Source organism: Hoplias malabaricus, chromosome 8 (genome assembly GCF_029633855.1).
Source record: "Hoplias malabaricus isolate fHopMal1 chromosome 8, fHopMal1.hap1, whole genome shotgun sequence".
Classification (NCBI taxonomy): Eukaryota; Metazoa; Chordata; class Actinopteri; order Characiformes; family Erythrinidae; genus Hoplias; species Hoplias malabaricus.
Window position 1 is genome coordinate 29,892,185 of NC_089807.1, and position 27,192 is coordinate 29,919,376.

Consider the following 27,192-nt stretch of genomic DNA (forward strand, 5'->3'; position numbering starts at 1 on the left):
AAACTATGCAGTGTCCCATTGGCCCAATACGGATGCTTGATGTAAACTGAGCACTCCTTATATATATATATATATATATATATATTAATTTTATTAATTTTCATCATTACGTTGACATCGCTAAATGATACATCTAAATGATACATATATCTATATATCTATATATATATATATATATATATATATATATAATGACACATAAGACATGTATCATTTAGCGATGTCAACGTAATGATGAAAATTAATAAAATGCAAGTTTAAAAAGTATTAATAAATCGACCTAATTAATTTTAAAACTAACATTAAGTAAGGGCTTTGAAAAAACTGATTTATTCATCAATTCTGCCCTCTGTAGCCCTCCTAATATAAGCACACAAATTCTAGTGTGCTTCCTTACCTTAGGAGGGCTACAGAGGGGAGAATTGATGAATAAATCATTTTTTTCAAAGCCTTTACTTAATGTAAGTTTATATATGTAATGTTAGTATATATATATATGGACACACACACATACGCACACAAACACACGGCTGTTTAAAATGTTTCTTTTTGAAACTGACTCAGAGCGTTTGAAGTCTCAGTTCGCGATTCTTCTCAGGACTTTTCATAGTTCACTTTGGCTGGTGTCTTTCAGCTTTGTTTACTCGTCTGTTATGAGCAAATTCCACTCACTTAAGTGAGGAATTGCATCAATCTGAAGGAGCTTAGAACAGACAGAGTTAGTTTAGTGAAGCACCTATGAACACACACGAGAGAATGTCGGAGTCACATTTTTAGAAAAGATTATGAAACTGTCTCAGTGCTTTCAATTCACACATCTCTGCGAGGAACATCAATCCTAACCGTTTAATTACCTGCGTTCTTTTAGTTTTCCCCCCCTCTTGAGTCGCGATAGACACTATACTAAACGAGAACCTGTTTTCGTGGTGTCACGACTCAATTGTCCACAAGGTGGCACTGAAAACTAGTTTAGAACAAGAACATCAACGCTGAAGAAAGCGCAGGTTTGTGTATACTGAAAGCCAGAGGTTTTGTTTGATGTTTTTTTAGTTTTAAAGTTGTTTAAAGTGCTGCTCAAATCAGACATCGTTTGAACACAGACAACCACCTGACAAAACAGGAAGACACACACTCAGAATTCATTTATACTGTGAAACGTTTAAAGGACACATATGCTACATTATTATAACAACATTGGCTTATGTAAGTTTATCTGGTATTTATTTTAACCCCCAAGGCCGGTGTAAAATGTGATAAATATTATTATTTTTACATTGTCTACTGAATATTCAGACCTATATAAAATGAACTAAAATGAGTAAAAATAATTACATTCCAGAGTCTTTCAGCAGTTAAATAGAGGTAAATAATTAAGTAGTTAAACATTTGTGTTTAGTTGTGTTTGTCCAGCCTTTGTTCTCTGGCTTTTAGGATTAAACGTTTTTTCTAACTTAGCCAGATTATACATGTAATATCTGTTTTGACATCTGGCAGAGGTCATGGAGTCTCATTTCAAAACTTATACAGAATAAAATACTCTTTAAACGAGACATTTTTTTTAAACAAAATCCCTTTGTCAGGGCCTGTGTATATTGCCTTTCACCAACCCATAAACTGTGGGTTGTCTCCTTGTCTGAGTCTGTCCAGTTACATTACTGTACCTGTTTTTATGTGAGAGCTGAGAAATTATGTTAAATAGACCAAAACGAGCATGAGTGTGGAGGGTACTGATTAAAAATTCTTAAAAAAAACTCTACGGGAAAATAGCAAAACAAATGAAAATACCTGAAAACTGAGCTCCTGCTCTTCACCCCTTATGAAGGAACTGGACCAGATACTGGCTCTATAACAATCTGAACAGGACTGTTTAGACATGGGTTGAAAGATGTTGTTTTGTTTTAACCTTGTAGTATTTTGCACAAAGAATATTAAATGTTTAATTGCCACAGCACCGCAACCCTAAAATGGATTTAAGGCAAAGAAGATGATGATGATGATAATTACCACAGCATGAAACTGCATTTATAAGTGGAGAAGTGGCATTTGTCCCCTTTAAGCCATAGACCAAATATGTGTAAAATGTATTACTTCACTTTAGTGTGAATGAATAAATTAATAAAATAAAAAAAAAGCTTTCTGTCAAGTTCAAGTATTTGCTGAGTTTTATTATATTGCCTGTTTCCTTGGTTGTTTTCATTCATTCATTCATTCATTCATTCATTCATTCATTGTATGTACATTGTATGTAACCACTTATTTAGTTCAGTGTCGCGGTGGGTCCGGAGCCCACCCGGAATCACTGGGGAAAAGGCAGGAATACACCCTGGAGGGGCCACCAGTTCTTCACAGGGTGACACACACATACACGTTCACTCACACTCTCACACCAACGTATGCTTTTGGAGCACCAGGAGGAAACCCACGCAGACATGCTGGAATTCACTGAGCTCCTGAGAGCGATCCATTTTTTCACAAATGATTTAGAAGCAGTCTGCATGCCTAGGTCTTTGGTTTTATATTATCACTTGTGGCCAAGGAAGTGATTGGAACACCCAAATTAAATCATTTGGATGGGTGAGTGAATACTTTTGTCAATATAATGTAGCTAAAAGCCATAACAGTGTTCCACTGGTGAGAAACCCACTAAAAACAAGAAACTCAATAATGAAAGATAGTGTTAACAGCAAACCAGCAGCAAATTCACATCATAAATCTTCCTTTATATTCAGTGATGTTTACACTAGACTACAGTGGCAAAGCATCATTTTTCAGCACACCCATGCTACCCATCACTCCATTCCCTCCAGTCCAGTTTACTCTTCCTGTTCACTCCAGTTCATTTCACTCCTTCCGTTCACATTACTATTTAGTATAAATAATGACTGCTTTAGGCCACTGTACAGTTGCTTTTTTTAAACTTTACTTTTTGACAAAGTTACCATAGATGTTTTTGCAGCATCTTGGGTAGTATTTATATGAAACAACAAGAGATCAGACTATGAAAAACTTTATTGTGTATCTATTCTGAACCATGATAGTCTCAAAATAATAAGAGTACAAGAGAAAAAAATGTAAGAAACCATGGCCTTGGTCTATTGTCTATGACAGAAGTGCACACAGAGACAATATCACTTGTTGTACACTGTAATAAATTGCTGTAATTTGTACAGTAAAATCATACAGTAAAGTACTGTTTGACAGTTTTACAGCATAAAATTGTAGAACACAGTGCATTGTGGGATGCCACATAAATAAATACTGTATATTTTACTGTAAATTGTAAGGAAAAACAGGCAGTACTGTTTTCCCTCGGAAGGAAGTGGAGTAAGATTACTGTCTAAATAAATGTGTGCATGCTCATATCTTTAAAGTAAATTTCATGAAATTGAATATGGTTTGCCTGCTCATAGAGTTTTAATTATTGATAGTGAACATGGGAATGTTTCTATTATCTGGCATTATAATTCAACCACAGAAAAATACATTATATGTTATATTTTAGATTAGTACAAAAATTTTTTAATGCTCCAAGCACATAAGCTTCATATTGCAAAAGCAGGAAAAATTACAATAAAACAAAATGACACATATAAAAAAAGACCAAAGTAAAATTAAATACAACTCAGATGATGTTCATTTTAATAAATGTGTACTAATAAATATAGTTATCAGCTGAACTGAAAATTTATAATTCTACACACCAGTGGTTCCAGACTTGCATTCTTCATGTTTTTCACTTATTAAATTTCATACTCTATAAGGCAGATACAATATGAAGGTTTCATATGAAAGCTGGAACTTTCCTCTTTCCATCAGAGCAGTATTATTATGTAAGATGTGGACAACTAATGAGGAATCAGCATCAATTATAAACACAAAAATAAAATGCAGAAATTTGAAAGGGAATGGAAATTAATAATCTGCACAAAAATGTCATCCAAATGTAATAAATCATTCATCAAGTCTATGGGCTGAAAACAAAACCCATTCAAAATTGTGGGGGAGATTCACAAAGACTGCAGCTGGAGTCAGTGCTTCAAGAACCACCATGCACAGATGTAAGCAAGACACGGGTTTCAGCTGTCGCATTCCTTGTGTCAAGCCACTCTTGATCAGAAGCGTCTCGCCTGGGCTAAAGACAAAAAGGACTGGGCTGCTGCTGAGTGGTCCAAAGTTATGTTCTCTGATGAAGTTAAATTTTGCATTTCCTTTAGAAATCAAGGTCCCAGAGTCTGGAGGAAGAGAGGATAGGCATAGAATCCACGTTGCTTGAGGTCCAGTGTAAAGTTTCCACAGTCAGTGATGGTTTGGGGTGCCATGTCATCTGCTTGTGTTGGTCCACTGTGTTTTCTGAGGTCCCAGGTCAAAGCAGCCGTCTACCAGGAAGTTTTAGAGCACTTCATGCTTCCTACTGCTGGCCAACTTTATGGAGATGCAGATTTCATTTTCCTGCACACAGTGCCAAAGCTACCAGTACCTGGTTTAAGGACCATGGTATCCCTGTTCTGAATTAGCCAGCAAACTCGCCTGACCTTAACCCCATAGAAAATCTATACCAATACGCCAGACCCAACAATGCAGAAGAGCATCCTGGGCTCCAGTAACACCTGAGTAGTGCCACAGACTGATCGACTCCATACCACACCGCATTGCTGCAGTAATTCAGGCAAAATGAGCTCCAAATAAGTATTCAGAGCTGTACATGCTCATAAAGGGACACCATAAGCTTTCATTTGATACGTCTCCCATCAGTCCCAACAAGACGTAGCACGCCACACATGCGCACTATATCGAATCGATTGGCCTTCTGCTTTATGCTTTTTGCCAGTGAGTCCAGTGACATATTTTTGACAATGTTTTCTCAATTACCACTAGGTGTTCATAATCTAGAAGTCGCACCATTTGTTAAACTAGTGAACGAGGCTTGGCATTGCTCATTTTCTTGTATTGATACATTGTTTGCGTGACTATATGTTGTATTATGGTAGTTCGTTTCTGAAACAGCCCGAAGGGAACGTTTTTAGTGCAATATATATAGTGTAGGTACCCAAGTTACGGCCACTTTAATTACTACAATATTGCATATATATATATATATTCTTGGTTTGTCCCGTGGTTGAACTGGCTAACGTTAGCTAGCTAGTTTCCTTCAACATAAACCATCCATCCATCCATCCATTATCTGTAACCGCTTATCCAATTTAGGGTCGCGGGGGGTCCAGAGCCTACCTGGAATCATCGGGCGCAAGGCGGGAATACACCCTGGAGGGGGCGCCAGTCCTTCACAGGGCAACATAAACCATTCACCATTTAATGCTAATAGGGGGTAAAGGTTCGATGAACGCGATTTATTGTTTTTAGCACAATTGTGTTTTTAATAGTTATGATGGATATTTTCAAAATACAGAGAGTTAATAACAAGAAATAACCATTTTAATTAATTTTAATTGAATTTTAACGGCAGTTCAGTGAAGGTAGTAGAGTACGGTGTTCGGAGGGAAAAAAGCTTACGTCCAACGAGACACGTCGTTAGTTTCACATATAAACTCCATTGAATTAATTAATTTGACTAAAGTATTTTAAAAGATTTGTTTAATTCCCTTGTTAATGTTCCCTTGTCAAGCATATGATTGCAAACTGTGCATCAGTGACAGTGATACACTTTTAGCCTTTACCCAGCATGAGGTTGCACTGAAATGCACCAAACCAAACATTTAGTTGTGGTATCCCAGAGTGTCCACGTTCATTTAGGAAATTTGCTGCTTTTAAGTCTCATTTGTATAGGGATCACAAGGAATATCAGAAATCTAGAAGGCACTCCCAGTTTCATTTTACAGATTCAAAATGACTGCCATATAGAAGGAGATCAGTTTGAATGTGACTACATAAAAGGTTTACTTTCTCAATTGAAAGACCATTTATAACAGTTGGAGAGTTGGAGGAGGTACCTTCTGTGCTTAATGTGAATGAAGCTTTCTTTTTCAAAAATGTAACACAAGTTTCAAGCCAATCTGTGGTTCCCCTTATCAGTAATTCAGACAATTTTTCCAAGAAATTCATGACCTTGGACAGTCTCATATATTTGCAAAGCCCTCTGAGAAAATAGCATTACTTGGACTGGATGACACTACCATAAAAATGTAATCAAAGAACTTGAAACAGAAGATTTTCTTGTAGCCAGCAATAGGCTTCTACAGACAGAGCAGCGCCGGAAGACAATGTTCAAAAACAGTTTTAACTATGTTGAAACAGTGCCATTATACTTAGACTTGAACAGCTTTTCAAAAGATTCAGTCAACAAACAGTATGAGAATGTACATTCTCGTATCTCAACCCTGATATTATGCAAGATATTTGGGATGGACATGTATCACAATATGAATTGTTTCAAACTGAAAGATTTGTCTTTAGCTCTGATACTTTACCAAGACTCATTTGAGATAGTAAATCCATTAGGTTCAGGGAAGAAAAGCACAAAGTGCTTGCAGATTTTTTTTTAACTCTAGGTGATATCCTGCCATACAACAGATGCAACATTGATCGTATGCAGCTTGTGCTTTTGTGCAGAGAACAAGATTTTAAATATTTTGAACAAGAAGCAGTATTCAGTCCACTGATAAAAGATTTTAAGCAGTTGGAGGACAATGGTATTGTCTTGATGGATGGTCATGTTCTGAGAGGTGGTTTATGTGCCATGGGGGGGGGGGGGGGGTAATCTAGGCTCTCACAACATTGGAGGCTTTGTGGAAAATTTTAGTAAGAGTTTTAGAAAGAGTATATTTTTGTAGATTTTGCAACGTTGACAGAAATGTTTCAGTCAAATCCTTTGAGAACTGTCAATTCATATCAACAGAATATACAGGATGGCCAAATGAATGATAAGGATAATACACTTGGTGTCAAATTTGATTTGGTTTTCAACCAGCTTAGGTATTTTCATGTGTGTCAGCCTGGTTTACCTCCTTGTCTGGGTCATGACCTATTTGAGGGTGTTATATCATTCGATCAAGCAATGTATATTAATCATGTGGTAGCTAGAGAAAAGCATTTTACTTACACAGAATTAAATTTGTGCATCAGTCAGTTTAAATATCTTGGTATAGATGCTAATTATAAACCTGCTGAAATTAGCCCAGGCAGTGAGAATTGGTCCAGACATGCAGTGCAAAACTGGTGTCTTTTGAGAATAATTCCTTTCTTAGTTGGGGATAGGATAGAAAATCCTGAAGACAGTGCAGCATGGCAGTTGATTTTGCTTTTGCAACAAATAGTGAATTACATATGCACATCTGTTATTACGTCAGATCAGGTGGCATATTTGAAAGTTCTCATTAATTAATATATCGATTTCAGAGCTCACACAGTTCCAGAGCAAAGCCAATGCCAAAGAACCATAATCTATGTCTTTACCCTGCTCTCAACATTAAATTGTGGACGTTATGTTTCAAAAGCAAGCACACTTTTCTTAAACAGTGCTCCAATATTGCACAATTTTAAAAAATCTATGTGCAACACTGGCAGAAAGGCATCAACTTCTTCAGGCCTATTTCAATGCTGGCAGTATATTTCCTCCCGAGATTCATGCTGACAAGGGAACTGAATTGTATTCCAGTGACTACAATGACAAAATCCAAAAGGCAGCATTTGCATTTCATTTTGAATCCAGCAATACAATTGCTGTTAATGGTGTAACTGTGAAAGGTACAAAGTACAAAAAGGGCATGTATATTGTCATTGGGAGGGAGGATGATGGAATTCTGCAGAAACTGCACTAGGTAATTTTGGAGGATTGTATGAAACCAACCCCCTCCCTCCCCTTTGATTTCTGTACAGTGCTTACACAGTGTGGTTTTAATGATATTGAAATGATTTTGTTCCAGCACTAGCTGTTGGTGATTAATTTTTAATTTAATGCACATTTTTACAAAACAACATTGTTAGTGTTATTGTTGTTTTTACTTGATTTCCTCTATATTTAAGACAATTTGTTACAAATGTTTTTGCATTATTAAAAACGTATCTTCCTTTATTGGCAACTTGAATTACCAAGTATATAGTGCAATAATTGTAATTACAGTTGGTTATTGTAAAAAATATTTATAGTAATATAATGTATATTTCTTGCTTTCAGTTACTGTAAAAAAACGGATAAATATCTGTAAATATTTTACAGCAAATTACTATTTTTAGAAAACAGTATTATGGTGTAATTTTTCATTACAGCGCATTACTGCAATTGTACAATCTTTTAATGGCAACTTTTTGCCAGTAACTTACTGTAAAATTTAGTCATTTTTTTTACAGTGTAGCCCAACTTCTTAATCAAAATGATCAAAATGACACAGAGAAAAATATTAAGATAAAATGGTGTTGTCTTATATCATGTGAGTTTTTGTCTTTGCCTGAAATATTGTAAAAGGAATACCTGGGAGACATTTGTTGTGGTCTGTGTGTTTGGTTGGTGTGTTTATAAAATTACATATAGCTGCACATAGCCTCCTTAAACATGTGCTTTACTCTAACCTATTATACTGAGTAAATAAGTAATTGCAATTATTAAAATCACCAAAATGTTCTTGGTCTAATTTGTTCTTTGGTGGTAGAGCATCTAGTATTTATTTTTAATTATTATTTTTATTTATGTACAAGAAAAACACTGATGCTGTTGTTATACAGGTGCTGATTATAAAATTAGAATCTCATGAAAAAGTTGATTAATTTCAGCAATTCCATTCAAAAAGTAAAACTTGTATATTATACTCATTTATTACACACAGACTGATATATTTCAAGTGTTTATTTCTTTTAGTTTAAAGATTATGAAACAAAACCAAGGATTTTGAGAAACAAAACCCATTCAAAATGTGGGGGAGATTCACAAAGACTGGACTGCAGCTGGAGTCAGTGCTTCAAGAACCACCATGTAAAGGCATGGGTTTCAGCTGTCGCATTCCTTGTGTCAAGCCACTCTTGAACAAGAGACAGCATCAGAAGTGTCTCGCCTGGGCTAAAGACAAAAAAAGACTGGACTACTGCTGAGTGGTCCAAAGTTACATTCTCTGATGAAAGTAAATTTTGCATTTCCTTTAAAATCAAGGTCCCAGAGTCTGGAGGAAGAGAGGAGAGGCACAGAATCCATGTTGCTTGAGGTCCATTGTAAAGTTTCCACAGTCAGTAATGGTTTGGGGTGCAATGTCATCTGCTGGTGTTGGTCCACTGTGTTTTCTGAGGTCCAAGGTCAACGCAGCTGTCTACCAGGAAGCTTTAGAGCACTTCATGCTTCTTGCTGCTGACCAACTTTATGGAGATGCAGATTTCATTTTCCTGCACACATTGCCAAAGCTACCAGTATCTGGTTTAAGGACCATGGTATCCCTGTTCTTAAATGGCCAGCAAACTCGCCTGACATTAACCCCATAGAAAATCTATGGGGTATTGTGAAGAGGAAGATGCCATATGCCAGACCCAACAATGCAGAAGAGCTGAAGGCCACTATCAGAGCAACCTGGGCTCCAATAACACCTGAGCAGTGTCACAGACTGATCGACTCCATGCCACGCCACATTGCTGTATTAATTCAGGCAAAGGGAGCTCCAACTAAGTATTCAGTGCTGTACATGCTCATACTTTTCATGTTCATACTTTTCAGTTGGCCAGCATTTCTAAAAATCCCTTTTTTTTTGCATTTGTCTTAAGTAATATTCTAATTTTCTGAGATTCTGAATTTGGGGTTTTAATTAGTTGTCATTTATAATCATTTAAAAGAGATAAACACTTGAAATAAATGCGTAATGAATGAGTTTCACTTTTTGAATGGAATTACTGAAATAAATACATTTTTTCACGATATTCTAATTTTATCACCAGCACCTGCATATTATGAACAAAACTTTATACTGCTTTTTTCATTTCTGCATTAATTAGTCCTGTCCTCCATATTTTCTTTACAACACAATCACTTTATAAAAAACACATGTAAACAAAGACATTCATATGAAGCACCAAAGCTTCTCCAGACCCTCCAATGACAAGGGTATGTATTTTGGGCTTTCCTGTTTTTAAAATGCCAGAAATACCTCTGTGGCTATATGGCTAATGGCAGTCCGGCAAAACTAGGTTTGCCCAGTTTTCTTTTTTCTTTGTTTGTTGACAAGATGATTGACTGTTTTTGTTTTTAAAGGCCAGGACTATTTCCTTAAACAGATGCCATGTCACACTTACTCTTTTTTCAGCTAGTGATCTGTATTCTCCTCCTTTATATGTCTTTGTGATATTATTAAGTATCATATATTATTGTAGGGGGATGTTAATATGTTATTGTTAAGGACTGGCACCAAGGTGTGTTCCTGCCTTGCGCTCATTGATTCTGTGTAGGCTTTGGACCCACCACAACCCATAACTGGGTAAGCAGTTACGTATAGTGAGTGATGAGATATATTATTATATAGTATGTATTTAACAGTTACAACTAATAAACGTTGATAAAGCAAACCCTAGCTGCATTTAAAATAACAGCCTAGTTTGGTAGACACCACAAAGTGAGTTCAGAGAACAGCCCATGGTTACAGAGAACGAGGAACTGAAAGAAAATGTTAAATATAATTGTGATAATAATTAAAGTCAGTCACTTGTACATACACTCTCAGAAGAAAATAAACTGTCACTGTGGTGGGTACATATTCAGTACTTTAGGTACTATATTGTACCATATTCTGTATTAACTGTAGATTTTTTAATTGAAGTTGCACTGATTTACTATGCCCAGATTCATCTCCATCACTTCACTTTTGTTATTTCACACATTTCTGTAATAAACTCTTACAGATTTGTTGTACATTTTAGCTTTAGTGACAATAATGATTAGTATCTAATTTCTGACACATACAATTTATTGCCTTTATTACTAGTACTTGACCTTTACCATACTTTATCCCCATACTCTGCTTTGTGTATTTGTAATGATTAATGTTATTTTTCCTACCTATCATCACCACTCCCCTTTGTAAATTTCCACATGTGGGTTTTTGGAACCCTGAAACCTGATCCTTATGGAAATGAAAGCAATTCTTATACAGTATGAACGCTGTACAGTAGACTGTGCATATCTCCAGGCTGCATCTGGACAAGAGGTTTAGCAGAGTATGCTGCTAGTGCACAACAAAGAACCTCAGTAAGTCGATGTGGTTAAAGTCTACTTTCTTCTTTTTCTTTTTCGTCTCGGGTTGCACTTAAATGAGAGAGAGTGCCTGCTTTTGGCTGGCGTTGAAAATCACTGAGATTTTTTTCTTTTTTTGGTAATAATCCCATTAGGATCCTCTGAGAAACCCCCCTCCCTCCTCCTGTCAAAGAGCGAGCATTGACGCAAGCAGCTTTGACGTCAGCAGCTGCAGTGAGCGTGTGTGTATGTGTGTGTGTGGAGGGGGGGGGAATGCGCACATACACACAGACACTCATACACACACACACACACTCACGACCAGGGCATTAGAGCAGAGCAGAGCGCTGGAGGGAATTAGCATCTGTCCAATTCCCCTCATATGGGCAAAGGCAGTGCCAAAAACTCGCTAAAAACAAAACGGGTTTCACTGGCGTGATTCAAATCCCGGATTAAAGAGGGAATCCTAAACGGTCTGCGGCTCTGCACACAGGCTCCATTCCCTCAGCAGCCTGCACACCATTCTTCTGCTACTAAAATCCCCCCTCGTTTCTGAATAAACAATCCTCCCTCACCAATCGATGGCTGAGCTGCTGAGTGCAGCCTGCTTCCTTCTGCATCTGCACCTTCACAAACTGACTCTCATTCAACAGGTGAGAGTGCTCATCTCCGGCTCAGCAGCGACAACCCGTCCAATAACTGCAGGGTCGTTAAATGGTGGTCTTTTAAACTGTATTCGGTGGTCTCCGAGACTGAAGTGGTGGTCTACAAAGGTGTAGACTAGTAGTGGTGGTCTGCAGCATACATTAGGCGAAGAGTCCTAAAAACAAGCTGCACCTTATTAATCTTGCTGCCACAGTTTCTCTCCTTTTGACTCGCTCCTTTAGACGTGGGCAGCATGGGGAGGTAGCATTAACCCAGCACCTCAGGAGTCAGTGTTGGTTTGTGAGGTCTTTCTCTGAATGTTCTTCAAGTGGAAACACTTCTAGGTCTGAGCAAGAGGCGCCAAAGACTAGAAAGCTCGTATGCGCCACAACATCTAAGAGCCCTGGATAGCACTTCTGAGACTGGTAAGACCAGATGGAAAAGCACAGAGAGATACACTTATTCAGGGTTTTCTTTGTGTCTGTTTTCTTGATTCAGATGTGTTGGCTACCTCGGCTCCACTTGAATACAAGGCAGCAGCACATTTCCTGCCACGCAGAAGAGAGTAAAAAAAAGTGAACGACATTTGTTGTGTGGATGTAACACACATGTAAATATGCTCATGTTGTAAGAAGCAGTTGAACTGGCTTTGTCAGCTCAGAGTTATGTATAATACTGTAATATTGGTTCAGCCGAGTTAAGTCCATGGCTTGTTATCACACTGCAGTGACTGTTTCAGTGGAAAGCACTTAAAAGTGTGGCGTACTTTTAGAAGCCACACAGTTTCTCAGCGTGACACACTGCAAAGTCTGTCTTTTGTCTCGGCTCTTGACGTTGTCCCTACAGACGTGTGCAGCACGTGAAGCCCGCCGCTGCTTGCGTAAATTCTCTCTCTCTCTCTCTCTTTTTTTCTTTCCCTTTATCTTTCACTGCCGTCTGGCTGCGCGTGCGGAGGAGGTTTGCTGACGTCACACGCCTGAATTGATGGTGGGGGTGATGAGGATGTGTGTAGGGGGGGTGGTGATGGAGGAAAAGTGAAGAGTCTCCTCTCTCTCCCGCACAAAACTAGACCAAGATAAACACAGGTATCCGCCGCGCGCGCAGCAGCTGGAACAAACCGACAAATAACAAACAAACAGCAGAGAGACACGGCTCACAGAGGGCACGCGGCTGCAAGCTGCCGACCAATGACAGCATGCGGATGCGCTCGAGCCACCGCCAGCTCCACAAGTTGGCCGAAGAGCGCGAGGAGGACGCGGGTGGCGATGAGAAAGGCTCAACAGCAGCGCATAGGACTCAAGACGAGTCCGAATGGCGTGGAGGGATGAGTCTGCACATCTGTAACAGGTGTTCCCGACGCTCCAGGTGTTTCCGGCGGTCGAGGGCACAGGAGATAAACCGCGTGAGGAACAGTGGGCTCAGATTTGAGGATGTGTGTTGTGGCTCCCGTGTGTCGAGTGCTGACCACTGACCAGTGAAGAAATGTCTGAGCTGTGGTCTCCCCAAACTTCGCCGAATTCAGAGCAGGATTTTCCCTCTTTCCCGCTGCGCTGTAATCCCGGAACCACGTGACCGCTCACGGCTGCTTTCAGCTTGAGATCCGAGCTCCAATCCACGTTTTTGGTGCGTGACTTTATTCTGCGGGCTGTTTTCTTCCCCACTGTGGCAGAAGCAAGTCGCCCATGCGCTCACCTCGCTCGTGCGTCCGCGCACCTGCCCGCTCCCGAGGCTGCGCGCGCGCGCTCCCGCCTGCCGTTTTTTCCCGCCAACCGGGCCAAGCGCGCGCTCCTCGATTCGCGAGAGTGAGAGAGAGAGAGCGAGAGTGAAAGAGCGAGAGCGTCAAGAAAAAAAAGTCGCACGCGATTGAAGCAGTATCTAGTCGCCCATGTCGAAGAAACGCAAAACTCCAGACGACGAAGGAGGTGGAGGAAGAGGAGGAGATCTGGCGAGCGTGGATGTCCAAGGTACGAACCTACAGTCGTGCACGGTGCCGGTCAGGGCTCCAGCGTTTTGGTTTGTGTGATGATGAATAGCTCATGCACACACAGATAAGGACGAGTTAATGATTGAGGGCAACGTTGCTTGCGTTTTGTTTTCCTCTACAGTGTCCTGCTTAATTACGTCATTCAGAGAACTCAGTCAAGGAGTACTCAATGCTGAGAAAGGTGAGAGTGAGAGAGACAGAGAGACGAGCTTACTGCTTGAGTATAGGCCTGCATTCAACTAAGAGGCTTTAAATGTGTCATAGTTCATGGATAGTCATAATGTTATGTACATTTTTTATTTTGCAGGACACAAATATTTACGGATTTGACAATTTACTGTTTTTCGAAAAACATTGCAATTTAAAGGTGTGCAATTTCAAGTTGTAAATGCTGCTGTTTTAAATATAGGAAAATTAAATAATGACACAAAGCTCCTTAGTTGCCACCATGAGGCTAACTATTCAGTGTAATGCAAGATTGGTTAGAAAAATGGCACCTTTTCCAAATTGTTCAACCATGATATTGGCAGTGCACTTCACGGGAGATATTACGAGGCTCAAGATCGCGTGGTAAATGTCCCCCACCTGCTCTTTCAGAATGATACAATTGTTTTTTTCATTTCCTTGGTTTGTCATAATCACCAATCTGGCACAAAGCTCACTGCTGAAATCCAGGATTCTCACAGAGCAAGCTGTGTTATCATTGTTTTAGGGCCAAATTTGAATGACAACACAGTGTACTTCACCAATTGCGTCCTATCCCCCTCCTCTTTTATTACACTGGCCCTGCGAAAGCCCAATCAAGGCTAGGCTGTTTAGGGCCAGCACAAGCAGTCCTCTCTCCAAGAGTCTCTCTGTGTGTGTGTGGAGGGGGGGTCCAGTTTTACTGTTTACACACAGAAGCAGGGATCCATTGGCGGTGTTGTTTGATGCAGAGCCAGAATGCGAGTTTCCCTTGGCTGGCTTGGGCAAGGGAAGTGGGCACTTCCTTTAGCCTCTAGAGCATGGCATCTGTGTCCAAGTGCTGCACAGGGTGGACAGTCCGAAATGTCTTTGTCCAAAAACAAGGCATATTCACAGTCAAAAGTAGGTCCATAATGCAGTACATATGCTATTGCTCTGAAGAAATAAAATGTTGCCTGGCATCAGAGTTCATTTTAATATTTCCTTTTCATTTTTTACAGCATTGTGGAACAAACAGTTCGCACTAGGCATATGACATTGTACTAAGCAGTTTTGCAAGTGCTAAAGCTACTGATGCCCCTCTGTTTCGAGCTTGCATTTTTCTCATCTGACCCTTCTTCTCTGTGATTTCTGTGGCCAGAGTAAGGAGAGGAGGCTTAGAAAGAGGGGCATTGAGATTCATATCAGGGACCACAAAGGCCTTTTTGTCTTTGCTGCTAGAGTGAAGGCTTGACCTGTCCATGAGGGGAATTCTCCCCAGGTTGTAACCCAGTGCATGCCACTCTGTTTCCCATCAAAACAGAAATGCGTTAGCATCCCATCTCAACCCTTTAGATGCTAAATCAACCCGAGTTCCTGCATGACTGCATGAAGTTTGATTCCTTAAACATTGTACATAGCAACTATTCATTCTTTAAGTTCAGCATGTTCACCAAATTGACTGAAGATTTGTTGTAGTTCACTCTACAAATTTCAGCTTACTTTTAATGTGTTTGGTATATTTGGGGAAAATATAATAAAGTAATTAATGAAATAAAAGAAGCATTGAAAGCACTAACACAAAAGCATCACAAGCACAGAGTTTGCTTTCATGTGTAACAAATATATGTTGGTTATTTTTTCTACACTTAAAGGTTTTCTTAACCTGGGAGTCATGAACATTTTGGGGGGAATTTGTGTGGCCTCAGGGCTGTCATGAGGGTGGTTCTACAAAAATTACACAAACAAATGCACCATTCTCCTGGATGTTTTTTGTTGTTTTGATTCTACAACGCACGAGTAGTTATCCTGTGCAGATCCACCAACCAGTTATCATTCCTCACTAAACTTTTTACACAAGCCTCAGAATGACAAAGAATTTAAATTTGCGTGTGCTCTTGGTACTGCTGCCACATAGGGTTTGTGTGACTCACTGTGCATCGGCTGCAATTTAAAACTTGCTGTACCTTATAGAAGGATTAATCATCAGTTGTTTCCTAAACTAGGAGATACTGAAAGATATTCTTCACCCACAGATGAGCCTTGGGCATACAAAACTAGTCAACAAGAACATAAACTAGTTGTTGCATTGTGGAACATTAGAATAGTTTGAAGGAGAAACATGCATTAGCAAAAATGCAGCCGCACAAAGTAAATAAAGGGGAACACAAGGCTAAACAGACTGTGGTAGTCTGGGAGTAATCAGAGATATATGTTATACATATAATATATCAAAATTTACTGTCAGCCGTAAAGCTGCATTGAAGTACCAAAAAAAAAATCTTTTGCAATAGATTCTCAAAATTTGCAATAGATTTGCAATAGATTGCAAAAGAGTTCTCAAAATGGAGACTCCACTGTTAACTGCTAACACTGGCATTTCCAAAATGGAGCACCCTTGTAACAGGCAGGCTAGGATCACAGAGTGCACTTATAGACAAAAGAAAAATGATGACTGAAAGTGAGTAGAACATATTTTCGTTGGCTTTACAGAGAAGTTTATGTTGTATATTATGGAACATCATTTTCAATGACTAATCATATTTAAAAAAAAAGTTATAAATGTGACACTAACCAATTTTCCTCACCCATGCTGTCTAACTAACAGTCCAAGTTCGAGACTTAGTTTTTCTAAGTCTGTAATATTATTACATTTTAATTTCTGGAAAATGCATTTTTCAACAACCTTACGCAACATCGTTTTCCATCAAGAGTTGCATTAATTTCTGTGCAGGATCATGTATTGAAGCAAATGACGGGTATGCGCCAATTGCTTTAGAATGGGGTAAATCTCGATCTATCAGACGTAAGGGCGATTTATACTTCTGTGGTGACTCGACGCAGATCCTATGCCGTAAGGCTACAGCATACATCTCTCGAAACAAAAATTGCGAGGGCCGGGCGGACTGAGAGCGCCTTCGCCTTCTTTGCAAGGTCGCATACTTTATGCTGCAGATGCTCTGAGAATTGCCCTACGCTGTTGTGAGCATTTATACTTCTGTGTTGGTGTCTGCGACGCGTGCAATTACACCGCCACTGCACTAGGGCTGAATCTCAAGGAAAGAAACAAATACAAAGCCTGCATGTTTTTCCGCGTGCTCCCACTTCTCGTAGAGTTATTTTTTATTTCAGACTTTTTATTTCAGTTTAACTTTCAGTTATTTTTTTTATCAGACTTTGAGCCCAGATTAACTTCATGCAAATGAATCCAGCCACCCAATCAGAAGACAGCTGGTGCTTGCCTAATAGGTGCAAACACCCACATGTGATTTAATTGAACGACGCAGGGAACACCTCTGTTCACGCCCACATTCGGCCAGTTGGAGAGGTTTAATATACGTTCACCTCCGTCAACGCACAGGAGCCGTGTAAATGCAGTATCAAGTCCAATTTATTTGTACGCGTCGACTACGCTGTAGCATACAGCCCAATTTATACTCCTGCGTCTACCCTGTGGCATAGCCTGACGCACACCTCTCTAGAAATGTAACTACGCGCCCCGTCGTCGCAGACCACAACGACTGTGATTGGCCAGAAATCAGAGAGACATTGTTTATGCAGAACCGAAGAAGTACAGGAACACGAACTCCTCTCGTCCACACACAGACAGCAGCTGATTTATAGCGAGATATTTCCTCAGACATGGTGTGGGCTTCAGGGATGAATAAAAATACTGAATAATGGAAAAACACAGAGGTCTCCAGGAAAAACAAATAGCGCAATGAGGAGTGATACTACGCGGGAAAAACGTGCCGGCTTTGTATTGGTTATTTTCTTAGCACCTCATGTAAACTCTGCTCGGTCCCGTACAACGACCTACTCCCTAAATGGTGTACTTAAAAAAAATGTAAAAGTAATTCTACTGCACCACTACATAGTGTACGTCAGAGAGTAGAGGGATATGTTTGAGATTCAGCCCTAGTGTTTTGGCGATATAATTGCAGAGCGCAGCAGAAACCAACGCAGAAATATAAACACAACGGCGTAGGCTCTGCGTCGAGTCAATGTAGAAGTATAAATTGGGCTTAACCCCTCCACAAATGTAACTACGCATTGTGTCGACGCACACCGCCATGACTTTAATTGGCCAGTAGTCGGACAAACATTGTTTATACAGTACCGAAGTACAGAAACATGAACTCTCCTCTACACACAGACAGCAGCGTTATTCACAGCGAGATGGTTTCCTCAGGCATGGTGTGAGGTTTAAGGTCATAAAAATGTTGAACAAATGAAAAATACAGAGGTCTCCGGGAAAAATAAATAATAAATAAATAAATAATGAATTGGCCTTTAATGACCTTTTTTGCAATATTCTAGAATACTTTAAAATATCCATCCATCCATCCATTATCTGTAACCGCTTATCCAATTTAGGGTCGCAGGGGGTCCAGAGCCTACCTGGAATCATCGGGCGCAAGGCAGGGAATACACCCTGGAGGGGACGCCAGTCCCTCACAGGGCAACACAGACACACACACACTCACACCTACACCTACGGACACTTTCGAGTCGCCAATCCACCTGCAACATGTGTTTTTGGACTGTGGGAGGAAACCGGAGCACCCGGAGGAAACCCACGCGGACACGGGGAGAACACACTTTAAAATATATTTAACTATTTTCTTTATTTTTCCCCTCACTAAGAAGCATTTTCCTACGGCCACACAGCTGTTTATTCAAAAGCATTTGAGACCTCTTCAATTGTTGGAAATGCTCTTTCTTTGAATATTACAAATAGCTATGAGTTCTCTTGTTAATTTTTAACCAATTTGACTCCAGCAAGTCTTTAAGTGTCATCCTATCAAAGTCAATTAAGATTTATTTCTGACCACATTCCTTCTGCAGAGTTCGTGGTTCTCCACTATACTTTTAGGTTTTAATAATGCCTAGGTCATTGCTCTGCCTAATTCCAGACATTTCTGCAAGCTCCTGTTTTCTTTGCTTTATGCAGGGCAGTAATCTGACCCTTCTGAAACACAGTGATTAATGTATGATAGCAACAAGTCTCAGGCCTCTGCCTTTGGATCTGGCAGGTGCTTTGATAATAAGACTCAGTTCTTGTAAGAGTCTTTGTGCACATAAGTGTATGTGTAATGTTTACCATAAGTCTGCTGAACTACAAATGGCTTCTCCAGTGTCACCGAAGCTTTCTCAGGCCTAACAGAGCACATAAGCCAACTGTCTCAGAGAGAACCAGCTTCACAATTCCATCATTTATTAATTATATTATTTTACATTAAACATCATTATTCTTTTTTAATTAATATATTAATTTATGTAATTCCATATTCAATAGTTACATCAATGCTAGCCATTTAGACCCATCAGAAGTTACTCACTGCATCACTTAGGGTTAAAAGATACACTTAAGTGTCTTTCAGTGTTTTGCTTAATGAAAATACCATGCTAATACACAACTAAAGCATATTGTGGTAGTGGAAGAATAGTGTTGAGTAAAATGGAAAGTGGCCAGTTCAGTTTTAACAGGGAAAATAAAAAATGCTAATAGTGGGGTACAGATTTACACAACTTGGATCATGGCACAGAATAACCTGCCACCCACAGAGGTAAGTTATGAGTTGAAGCGTATCTGAGGTAATGATTCTAACACTTTCAGTGGCATATGCTTAAAGAAGTCTAATTTTGTCCCTCCACCTCATTATGTTTTAATTTATTGTTCATCAGTGTTTTCTACAATGGAGTTAAGGGCGACAGCGTTAAGAAAAAAAAAAAAATAAGATTCAGAGAATAAAGTCAGAATTCTGAGAATATCCTTGGAATAATTCTGAGAAAAAATCTCAGAATAATTGAGTATTTATTGTTTATTAAATGCATCCACAAGACTCGATGCATAAGGCTGTAGTTTATTGTACGAGTCCGAGCCGTAACAGGATGGAGTCTCATGGGCACAGCGGAGTTCCACTCGCTCTGGATCCATAATTTTTGTGATTATTAATTGCATCATGTAAAACTACATGCCATGGGTTCGTGCACCGATTCAGGGTTTAAACACTAATCACACTGTGGTCCTGATGTGGAAGAGAACTGAGTGTTTATTTCTGAAGTCTATACCATAGTATGACTTCAGGAACATACTGCATTCCACAGTTACACTGTGTGTCTGCTCCATTATGCGCAGTGAATTATTCCGAGAATATTCTCAGAATTCTGACTTTATTCTCCGAATCTTTTTTTTTTTTTTTTTTTAACGCCGTGGCCCTAAAACTCCGTAGTAGATTTCTTGCTACAGTGTCACAAATGCATTATGCAAATTTCTACTAGCAGAAATCATCTCATTGTAACAAATAAATCCTGACTGATAGCCACTATAGAAACAAATTAATACAGACCTGAAATTCATCTTCAGCCAATAATATTGATTTTGACTTTGATCAGTGGATATGTTGGCTGTCTGGCTCCATTTACATAAGCCAGCTATTTTGTATATATATATATATATATATATATATATATATATATATATCAAAATGAGGGTGGCGTGTCAAATTTCGGTTCTGTGCTTTTAAAGTCGGCTAAAATGTTCATGTGCATTCAAGAGAGTCACGGTCTGAAAACAGGTGGAGAACACAAAAGCCCAGTAGCCCACCGCAGTTGTAAGTTTACCGGTGAGTTTGGGTTAAAAGAGAGAGAAAGAAACCTGTAAACAGACAAAATTCTCAGAAAATCCTTCACTTGACTTTGTGCTCACAGTTATATGGCTTTATCCTCTATATATGTGTTTTGAGCCTCAGTTCACTGAAAAATCTGCTGAGATGTGCTAAACCACAAGTTCCTGTTAGCACCAGCTGTGCTTGTAAAAAGTGTACACCGTCTTATTTTGCTTGATTTCGAACTTTTCTGTTTCTTCAGCACCAGTCACTGAAATTTGCTCTCCCAGAAACGGGTTTTTATCGTCAACACGTGTGTCATTGTGCACTGTCGGGCTGTGTTTAGCTTTTTTAATGTAATTAAAAAATGTCCAAACTTTTGACTGGTACTGTACATTCACAATATGTGGGAAATGGCTCAAGACAAAGGAAACCCTCCCAGAGTGAGTGTGTCCAAACACTTGACTGGTACTGTATATATTTGGTTCATCTGAGAAACATTGTTCAGCAATTCTTGTCTTGTAGTGATGGTAGAGGACCTCAGTCAAGTTTTGATGCAATTATCCTTGTTAGTGGGCAAATTAGAGCATGGACAACTGGACAATGATGATCAGTTTCAGAGAGATTAATCACGGGCTGCAGAGAGCTGAACGGTGAAATAGATGTTAATGCGTCAGTGTTGTATACCCTTCAAATCTGAGTCAGATGTGGCAGCAGACGGGTGAGACTGAAGTTGGATTCTTATTCGCATTTTCTGCCGATAACACAGATAGCATACAGACGTGGACTAATTTGTGGGTACATTCTCACAGAAACAATGCTTCATTCCTTCTGAAAAGTGATGAAATTACTAGCAATATTTTCATGTATAAATTAATTTCTTTGGTATGTCATGTAGTAAAGCAAGGCATGTTTGGATAAAAAGGTAAATCATTGTTTATTCTACAAAGATATTTCAAAATGTCCTGAACAGATGTGTTGGCACACCTAAAAAAACAAAGATAAATGACAGAATGATAGGAATATTTGAAATACTTTTCTTTAATTGGTGTCTTAAGATCAGCCATATGGCCTTTTTAAATGGAGAAAAAAGTCACTCTGCTGTTTGGTATCATAGTGTGCACCTCACTGAACCTGGAACAAAGAAAGCAAAAGAGAGAATTTTCTGAGGCGATCAGAAACAAATTTCTGTAGCATGTAAAGCATGTAAAAGTATATAAGAGCACCTCCAAGGTGCTTGGTGCTCCTGTGATTGCAGCTGCAAGTATTATTAAGAAGCTTAAGGTCCATGGGACCTTCCTAAATGCGGCTGCAACAAGAAAATTCACCTTAAATTGAACAGAAGGATGTGAAAGTATGAACCAAGGAAAATTCTCCAAAGAGATACAAGCTGAACTCGAATTGCATTAGCGACTGATTGAACCATCGTTGCTTTTTAAGTGACAGTGGGCTCCATGTAAGAAGACCCAGAAGGACTCCAGTATAGAAGGAAAAAACATATATATATTAAAAAAACAACCAAAAAAAAAAAAAAACAGATGGGAACTAAATTGCATATTGGCAAGTCACAATGCTTCTGGGAGAAAATTCTATGGACCGTGAGAAAACGTGGAGCTTGTGAAAATGAAGTTTTCAGAGAAAGGAACACTATACCAACTATGAAACATGCATTATACACAATATTTCCAAAAGTATTTGCTCACCCACCAAAATTATTTAAATTTTCAAATCTACCTAGGAATGCAGACTGCTTCTACAAACAGTTGTGAAAGAACGTGATATGATGCCACCTGTGCAACAAATCAAGTCGTGAAATTTCCTCGCTACTAAATATTCCACAGTTAACTGTCAGTTTTATTATAACAAAGTGGAAGTGATTGGGATTGACAGTAACTCAGCCACAAAGTAGTAGGCCATATAAAATGACAGCACAAAGTCAGCATATGCTGAGGAGCATAGTGTGCAGAGGTTGGCAACTTTCTGGAAAGTCAATTGCTACAGACCACCAAACTTCATGTAGCATTCAGATTAGCTCAAGTACGGTGCATAGAGAGCTTCATGGAACAGGTTTCCATGGCTGAGCAGTTGTATCCAAACCTTACATCAGCAAGCGCAATGCAAAGTATCGGATGCAGTGGTGTAAAGTATGCCAACACTGAACTCTAGGGCAGTAGAGATGGACATGTCTGGTTTTGGCAGTTGGTAAGAGAACAGTACATGTCTGACTACAAAGTGCAATGTGTAATGTTTGGTGGAGGTGGCATAACGATGTGGGATTGTTTTCCAGGAGTTGTGCTCAGCCCCTTATATTCAGTGAAAGGAACTCTTAATGCTGCAGCATGCTCCCAACTTTGTGGGAACAGTTTGGGAAAGGCCTCTTTCTGTTCCAACAATGCAAGGTCCATAAAGACATGGATGTGTGAGTTTGATTAGGAAGAACTTGACTGGCCTACATAGAGTCCTGACCTCAACCCGATCTAACACCTTTGGGATTAACAATGAGATGTCACTGAAGTTCATATGCATGCAAAGGCAGCTGTGCGAATAATTCTGGCAATAAAATGTGTACTGGAGCTGGTTTGCTATGTCTGGCACGTGTTGTCTTGAACCGTTGCCAGGAACAATAAAATCTCAAGACCATCAAAGTATTCTGGAATGAAGCATCCTGCCAAGTGTCAGAAATCTTTGTTTCAGTCATAGGTCATGTGTTCTCTGACAGGATAATGACCCCAAATACCCAGGTAAAAGCACTCAATGATAGCTAAAAACAAAACACTGGACTATTCTGCAGTGACTTTTATGAGCCCTGATCTGAATCCTGTCGAACATCTATGAAAAATGAACATTCCTCTAGAGAAGACACCTTTCAAACCTGAGACAGCTGGACCAGTTTCCTCAGGAAGGCTGAGCCACACTACTTGTTGACAGGTGCAGAATTGTCATTCAGAGCTACATAAAGCAATGTCTTATTTTCCTTCATACATTCATTGTCTGAAACCGATTATTCCTACCCGGAATCACTGGGCACAAGGCAGAAATACACCCTGGAGGGAGGTGCCAGTCAGCACAGGGCGACACACACTCACACATTCACTCGCACACTCACACCTATAGACACTTTTGAGTAGCCTATCCACCTACCAACATGTGTTTATGGATTGTGGGAGGAAACCCGGGTGGACACGGGAAGAACACACCAAACTCCTCACAGACAATCACCCTGGAGCTTTGTGACAGCGACACTACCTGTCATTTGTCATTTGATTTGTAGCCATGATTAAACAACAACTGGCACAACAACTAAGCCACAAGTGACAAATCGAGTTTAGATTTACTCAGTATTATGCAAATAATTATGACACAGTGAAGTGACATTCTATACCAGGGGAAATAAATTACAATTCATTAAGATCCAGTTAGAGAATTTTTTTTCCCAAGCCAAGGTCCAGAACATAACGAACTTGAGTTAATTAGTGCCATATTTTTTTCACTTAAATAGCCTTATAAATATAGCATAATTTTATGTAGTTAACAACGGAATGTCAAATCAAATTACACTCTCAATTACATTTCAATATATTTCAACAAGATTTATGTACAATTATAAATAACAAATGCTCTAAATAAAATGCCCATTTCTAATTTCAAGTAAAATTTACAAATAAAACAATAATTTTGAAAAAAATGCATGTTTTAAATAAACTCCCTGATGACTTTTGTAGTTGCAGTTGACTTTACTGCTTTTCCATAACCAGCTGTCTGATTGGTCCATTAACAGCAAGCTGATTGGGTATTTATGCTAAAGGACGGGACTTTATCCATAAACAGAATCCATACTGTGTTATGAGAATATTTCAACCAACATTTGTTCCCTTATTTTTAATGTTTCTGGTTTTACCTCACACTACACTGTCATCCCGAAAGTGTCTCAGAAGAGCTTTTTTCATGTCCCTTGCGCTATTTTTACTGGCCGCAGGACAGCAGTGTCTGGAGCCCTGCCCTGTGTGTGTCACTCATTTGAGTCACAGTTCGCATCATAATACACAATTCTGATTGGCTGAGTAGCCTCACATGTCATATTCAGAAATGCATGCCATTAGTTTGTGTGTTTCCTGAAGGACTAAAACGGAACCATAACGACTAGAAGAGTTACAACATTTAAACCAACACTCTGGTCAAAAACTGTGGAAAACAGCTCTTTATAATTTATCAGTTATACAGTCCAGGTCCAGACAAGACAGTGTCTGTTTCCGGACCCGGACCACAGTCCATCAATTCGTGACCCTTGTTCCATACGATCAGCTGGTGTGATGGTAAACATGGAAGAGGCTCATGTTATGCCACTGAGAGTGGGGAAGTGGGGAAAATTCATTCATTCATTATCTGTAAGCGCTTATCCAGTTCAGGGTCGCTGTGGGTCCAGAGCCTACCTGGAATCATTGGACGCAAGGCGGGAATACACCCTGGAGGGGGCGCCAGTCCTTCACAGGGCAACACAGACACACACACACATTCACTCACACACACACTCACACCTACGGACACTTTTGAGTCGCCAATCCATCTACCAACGTGTGTTTTTGGACTGTGGGAGGAAACCGGAGCACCCGGAGGAAACCCACGCAGACACGGGGAGAACACATCAAGTCCTCACAGACAGTCACCCAGAGCGGGAATCACACCCACAACCTCCAGGCCCCTGGAACTGTGTGACTGCGACACTACCTGCTGCACCACCGTGCCACAGTGGGGAAAATTGTTAGTTTTTTTAAGAAAAAAAGGGACATGCTGTTTACTGCTTGCTGCTGCATTACTTTATGAGTGATGCAAGCCCAGCACATGTTGTCTAGCTCCCCACACCCACTCTGAACCAGTCACACGATACTCAGAGAGAGGCCTGAACAATCACAAGCAAGATAGAAAAGGTGTCCATTAGATATTATTCATTCATTCATTCATCATCTGTAACCGCTTATCCAGTTCAGTGTTGCAGTGGGTCCAGAGCTTACCTGGAATCATTGGGCGCAAGGCGGGGATACACCCTGGAGGGGGCGACAGTCCTTCACAGGGCAACACAGACACACACACACACATTCGCTCACACCTACGGACACTTTTGAGTCGCCAATCCACCTACCAACGTGTGTTTTTGGACTGTGGGAGGAAACCGGAGCACCCGGAGGGAACACGGGGAGAACACACCAACTCCTCACAGACAGTCACCCGGAGTGGGAATCGAACCCACAACCTCCAGGTCCCTGGAGCTGTGTGATTACGACACTACCTGCTGTGCCACCGTGCCACCCCCCCATTAGACATTAATTATTATTATTATTATACATTACACCCTCCCCATCAACACAGATGTCCTCCAGACATCACAAGTAGCTCATTAATCTGCCACGTCCTCTTCCTTTCCAGTCCAGGTGCACCCAAACCAATCAAAGGGCATGACCAAGAACAATGTGCCCCTCTTCCACAGTCCATACATTGTATGCATTCACGTGTGAGAACACATTGTTAGCTCATTCAACATATAAAGAGTCTATAGAGTCTATAAATGTTGTAATAGTGTATATGTGAGTTTGTATGTGTGTGCATTCTGCTGCTTCAACAGTCCATGAATGTCATAATAGTGTGTATTGCCCCTTTCACACATTCATGGTAATGCAGAAATATGCATGTATGAACACGACCACAGGCAACATTCGTCTCGGACCTTACCTGGACTTTGTCCTCCTTGAGCCCTAGAAAATGTTCTCAGTAAAATCTGAGTCAACGCATGTGAGAACGGCGGGGGAAATGTTCCGGAGATTCTCCTGTACACGGGCACTCTGCGCCACATCTAAAACATGTGTTTCATCTCCCGCTGCAAGAGCGTAACCTGAGACAGAAAATCTCCCACTTTGAGCTGCATGTGTAAAGGCCCACTCTGGGACCTCTCCGGACCCGACACTCCAGAGTTTCTCTAGAAATTCTCCAGAGTGCATGTGTGAAAGGGACATTAGTGTGTGTCTGAGCACTCTGCTGGTTCCACAGTCCATGAGTGTTGTAGTAGTGTGCATGTGTGTGTGATACTTAATATATATATATATTAGCTAGGTTATACACAGGTGAGTACAGATTGGTCTTGTCGTAGAGGGTTGGTAGGGTTCATTCGTGCCCTCATTGTGCATGCATTGTGCATACATCATCAGGTGCAAGCAGATGCGGGTACTGTCATTGCCTAAGAGTAATACAAGGTAACAGGCTGGGTTACCAAGTTGATCGTAGGTTGGTACTCTTATTTCCCTTCAGTTTTGGTGCTCTTATTTCCCTTCTGGGTTGCTGATATTCTTTTTTCATTGCCCCTACATTTTCATTTGTGGCAGCAGACAGAGAAGGTGACGTGTACTCCTCCTGAGGCACTTTCCTGTTGAGACGCCAGTTCCCCTGGAGCAGTCATCTCTGGCCCATTGTTCTGATCTACTGTGTAAAATCTGTCTTGCATCTCTCTTAACTGGAGCAATTTTTCTGATTCAGCAGTTTGACTATCATTTCTGTATCAACCACTGCAGGTGTTCTTCAGCTCTGTCATTGCAATAGGACTGTAATATTGGTGCGTAGCAGTATTCAGAGTCATCAGAATCACTGTC

General features: G+C 40.0%; 1 protein-coding gene across 1 annotated transcript in view; it reads left to right on the forward strand.

Annotated features, from left to right (window-relative positions):
- The first annotated feature begins 13,650 nt into the window (after window positions 1-13,650).
- Window positions 13,651-27,192, forward strand: part of pde10a (phosphodiesterase 10A) — a 144,578-nt gene continuing 131,036 nt past the window's right edge. The window contains exon 1 of the mRNA XM_066679545.1: window positions 13,651-13,764. Within this exon, the coding sequence (XP_066535642.1) occupies window positions 13,686-13,764 (79 nt within the window). The 5' untranslated portion in view covers window positions 13,651-13,685. The remainder of the gene's footprint in view (window positions 13,765-27,192) is intronic.